We start from the raw sequence: 4,692 nt of genomic DNA, 5'->3' as shown, positions 1-4,692 counted from the left end.
TCCACATGTTTGTTGCTGACCCTTTTATGCCAAGACCTGGACAAGGTAGAAAAGACAAGGGGGTAAACAGCAGGTTTGTGAGCAGTGACAAAGGAATGAGACTAGACAAGACAGGAAGCATGGCCTGTGACACAGCCTACAATGAGGGGCAGACCTGGCTTTGACATCCTCTAGGCCGCAGCTGTTGTCTTTTTCTCTCTTGCAAGATCCGATGCCCCTCATTTCCCTGTGCATCTCCCGTGTAATTCTGACTGACTCTGGGATTATACTTTCTCTCAGCCTACTTAGCACCCATCAGTTCCTTAAGCCTATCCTTGTGTCTTAGATTCCTCATGGAGAGACTTCTAAAGATGACCTATAAGGTCACACTTTTATGTCTACATCCTGTCCCTGGGCTCCGACCACATAAGGATGATAGATAAAAGTACTGTTGAAAAAAAAAAAACCCAAACACACAGCCATGCTCACAAATAAATTAAATCTTCTATGGGTCAGAAGCAGAGCAAAACCCAGCACAGTATCATGAACAAGGTTGAAGTCAGGAGGAGCAAGGTGTCCATGCAGGCACGGCTGTGAACTGGTAACAGCTGGTCTCTTGGCAGGAACCAATGTATCCTACACGCAGGGCAGGGTAGAGAAAAGTGGACAGTACTTTTATGGATTTACCCACCTAGAAGAGGAGGCTGTAAAAACGGTTGCAGTGCATCCCTATCTGAAGGGTGGAGAATGTGCAGCTGGGCATCTCAAAAGGGGGAAAGTAATAGACCTTACCCTGAAGCAAGGTCAAGTGATCTGCCATCATTATAACGTCATGGGACAGGAGATGCTGGGAGACTGAGATCTACATATCTGGCCCTCAGAGGTCACGATGAATTAACCACAAAATTCCCAGAGAGGGTGGGAGGTGGCAAAGGGAGGAAACAATGAAGCCTCCTATCACAATGAGCCTTCAAGCCCCAGCTCCAAAACCCATGGAGGAAACTAAGGCAAAATACTAACTACTAGGAGATATTTTATTCCAGAGGAAATGAAAACAATAAGTTGATATAAAAATGTCCTTAAAATAGGTAGGTCGGTGATACTAAAAAAGATGAAGGAAAAGATTAGCTGTCATGGAAAAGAACAAGAAAAGCACATGCCTATCTTAGAACTCTGGGAGAATGAGGCCAGAAGCTCACAAGCCTGAACCCAGGCAGGGCAACTTATCAACCAAGTGAGAGCCTGTCTCAAAATTAAAAAGGGCTTGGGATGTTACTTAGTGTGAAGGTCCTAGATTCAGTCCTCAGTACAGGAAGGAAGGAAGGAAGGAAGGAAGGAAGGAAGGAAGGAAGGAAGGAAGGGAAAAATAGACAAATTCTGGGGGATAATCATATTAAATAAGAACAGGTGGATATAAAAAACAATTGGAAATTCTGGACAGGAAAAAATGTAATCATTGAAAAAAAATATCCTAACAAATAGGATGAACTCTAGACTGGCCATATTTGAACGGACAAAGAATTAGAAAGTACTACTGAGAAACTCACTCAGAACATAGCATAGCATGATAGAGGTTAAAACTGTGATAAGTCAGCTAGGAAACATAGAAAACAGACTGAACAGCTGATGGGTTTAATAGATCCACTGGAGACTTAATAGGAATTTCCACAAAATGGGACGAAGAGAGTGACAGAGAAGACATGGAGAGCTGGTCATCGAGGATTTTCTGGACTTGACAGAAAAATGCGCAACTGTACTGAAAATGGAAAAAAAAATTTCTTTCTTTTATTTATGTTGTAGATCTTGCTCTCTTCATGACCTTGTCTCCTACACTTTCCTCCCTGTTCACTCTGCTTTAGCTCTCCTGGCTCCCTTGCTAATTCTTGACCAAAACAAGCCCCTCCGACCTCAGAGCCCGTCGTTGTCGAAGTGCCTTTCCTCAAGGTAATCTGTAGGACTCACTCTGTCCCTCTCTTCAGACCTCTCTACATGTCTTACTGGATCAGCAAAGCCCTCCCTGTAATAAGCAAATAAGTATTTGGTTAGAACACAAATGACTGAACAGGTGAACAGGTGCATATTATCTTTTTTTCTGCCTCCCAACTTTATTCACCCTGTCTGCCTGGTATTTAGTACAGTGTCAGGCACACGGGCAGCCTGTCCGATTTAATTTTGCCAAATCCTATGGAAAACCCTATATCCTAAGAACTGCCATGATTGTGTGTGCATGTGAATTGATATTTATTTATTTATTTTTTATTTTATTTTTTTATTCCTTTTCACTGAAAGGTTTTACTGCTGATCACTCTAGGGAAACAGATGTACGTTTCAATAGGGATAACAGGGAACCAACGTGGGAGAGCGGGAGGTCGCTGGATCGTGGATCCCTGAGAGCTCTCCTTTCATTCCTAAGGCGGGACCTCAAGTCTCTTCTTGGACTAAGGGGGCCGTTCCCATTAGGAGGGCCACTCCTCAGCCTAGACATGGAGAAGCACACTTGGGTGGGGGCACAGCAGGCATGATCTAGCAGGCCTCTGCAGTATGCCTTAAGCAGTTCACAGACTATCTGGAGGCCTGCAAACAGTGACACCATCATACAGGTGTTTCCTTAAAGACCAGAGGATGCAGCCTTTGTGATATAAGCTCAGAACACATTCTGAGCTTATCCCACCTCTCTGTCACTCCCAAGGAGATGAAGCCATGACTGGATCCTCTGATTTTCCAAGGCAAATAACTTCCTGGGAGAAGACAAGGTTTTTTACTTAGAGTCCTTTCTCAGGACTTCCTGGACATCCTGATTTCAGAAACAACAAGAAGTCATTCTCCAAAGTGGAATGAAGGGCCAAGGTCAAGCAGGGCAGCAGCAGATCCTAAAGACCTTCTTTCTCTACTAAAATCTTTCATTCTGTCCCCCGCCCTGTAAATGGGGCTCTCCTTTAACTACTCTTTTCGGACTGCTCACCAGTGTGTGTTTTCTGGTGGCGGATGAGATTTGAGCTTCGGGAGAAGTGCTTCCCACACAGGGTGCAACGATAGGGTTTCTCCCCTCTGTGGGTCCTTTGGTGCGCTCCAAAGTTGGAGATGTCGCTGAAGGTCCGCCCACACTCCGCACACTCGTATGGCCTCTCCCCCGTGTGCGTGCGGTGGTGCGCTCCAAAGTTGGAGCTGTTGCTGAAGCTCTTCCCGCACTCACAGCAGATGTAGGGTGCTGGCTCCAGGTGGGTTCGGTGATGGACGGCCAAGGTGACACTCTGACTGAAGCTCTTTCCACAGATGTCACAGTGGTATGGCCGCTTGCCCAGGTGATCTTGCTGATGTGTAGTGAGGTCTGAGCGCCGCCGGAAGCTTTCCTGACACTTGGGACATTTATAGTGCTTCTCTTCCAGGTGGATCCGCTCATGCCGAATACGATTGGAGCTTCTTGAAAAGCTCTTGCCACATTCGGAACACTTACAGGGCTTCTCACCAGTGTGGATTCGCTGGTGTGTTTTCAGGGTGGAGGTATTATTGACGGTTTTGCCACACTGGGGACATGCAAAAGGCTTCTGGTCTGCCTCAGGCTTTGGATGTGCCCTGGGGTCCCCTGGCCCTCCTGCTGAAGTAATGACTTTCTGCCATGGCTTTTTTGGACATGTTCCTTGTGGCCCCTTCGATGGGTGTTCTTGCCCATCCTCCTTTTCCCCAGCTGGGATCCGAGAACCCTGTGAGCCATCCACTCTCCAAGGCTTACCCCCTTGCCTTTCCTCAGGCAGGTGTGGTTCTTGACTCTGCTCCTTCTCACTGCCCATCTCTGAACCCTCGCTCCCGCCGCTTGGTCAGGGACAGCGCCGCCTGGCGTGAATTGATATTTAATAATAGATGTGCTCAATCTATATTCCCTAAAGGTTTGTCATTCTTCATAATAGAATTATGGAATTATAAAGTTAAAAGAGGAGCTTAGAGCCCACTAACTTCATCTTCCACATTGTACATGGAAAAAAACAGAAGCTAAGAAAGCAGGAGCCGACACATAGCCAGGCAATTTAACAGAGCCAGGGCTTTGTTGACTCTGAGTGGAGTGCTCACTTCACAGCACTACTTGGCATTTTTATCCTCCCTGCATTACAGAGGAGTCGGGTCATAAATAATTCCTACTCCCCAGAAAACATCTTCCTCACCTCTGGGTGCACACGGGTGGTTTCCAGGTAACGACAGATCATCTCCTCCTTGCTTTGGAAAAGTCCAGGCTTCCAAGTGCCACTTCATTAAAAATGTAATTTTAACATGTTTTTATTTCTGCAGCTTCTTGTCATTAAGAGCCTATAATTAAAATAATTAGAAGAATCTTGCCTGTTCATCAGTCTAGATTTCAATAAACCATTTTAAAATTCACAGTCCAAAGTTGTTACCTTATTATTTAAGCATGAGTTCTATTATATAAATTGTTACCACAGCACTGCCAACCAGTTATTTATAGAAAAAAATCTGTTAGCTTTTCCTTGGTAAACCAATGTCACTCTTTGCTGAAGTTATTGAAGAAATTATAGGGAGATGGAAGATGGGTGGATTTGCACCCCCTAGCGTAACTGGGCTCTGGAAGTCATCCAAAGCCTCTTTCTGAGGCAGTGTACGTCAGGAAGGTTGAGAAGAAACACAGTTTTACAGCAGCAGTGAGAATCCATGGTGCTAAATTTTGGGTGTCATGCCTACATATATATATACACACAGACATAT

General features: G+C 45.2%; 1 protein-coding gene across 1 annotated transcript; it reads right to left on the bottom strand.

The window, feature by feature from the left end:
- Positions 1-2,340: 2,340 nt before the first annotated feature.
- LOC101587113 (zinc finger protein 691-like) lies at positions 2,341-3,778 on the bottom strand. Its single transcript, XM_004641728.3, has one exon. It carries the CDS (start codon positions 3,765-3,767, stop codon positions 2,916-2,918), a length of 852 nt encoding a protein of 283 aa, XP_004641785.1. The 5' UTR covers positions 3,768-3,778; the 3' UTR covers positions 2,341-2,915.
- Positions 3,779-4,692: the final 914 nt, after the last annotated feature.

The sequence above is a fragment of the Octodon degus genome, unplaced genomic scaffold, assembly GCF_000260255.1.
Source record: "Octodon degus isolate 3935 unplaced genomic scaffold, OctDeg1.0 scaffold00140, whole genome shotgun sequence".
Lineage (NCBI taxonomy): Eukaryota > Metazoa > Chordata > Mammalia > Rodentia > Octodontidae > Octodon > Octodon degus.
Note: the sequence above shows the minus strand (reverse complement) of the source record. Positions and strands in the feature narration are given on the sequence as shown.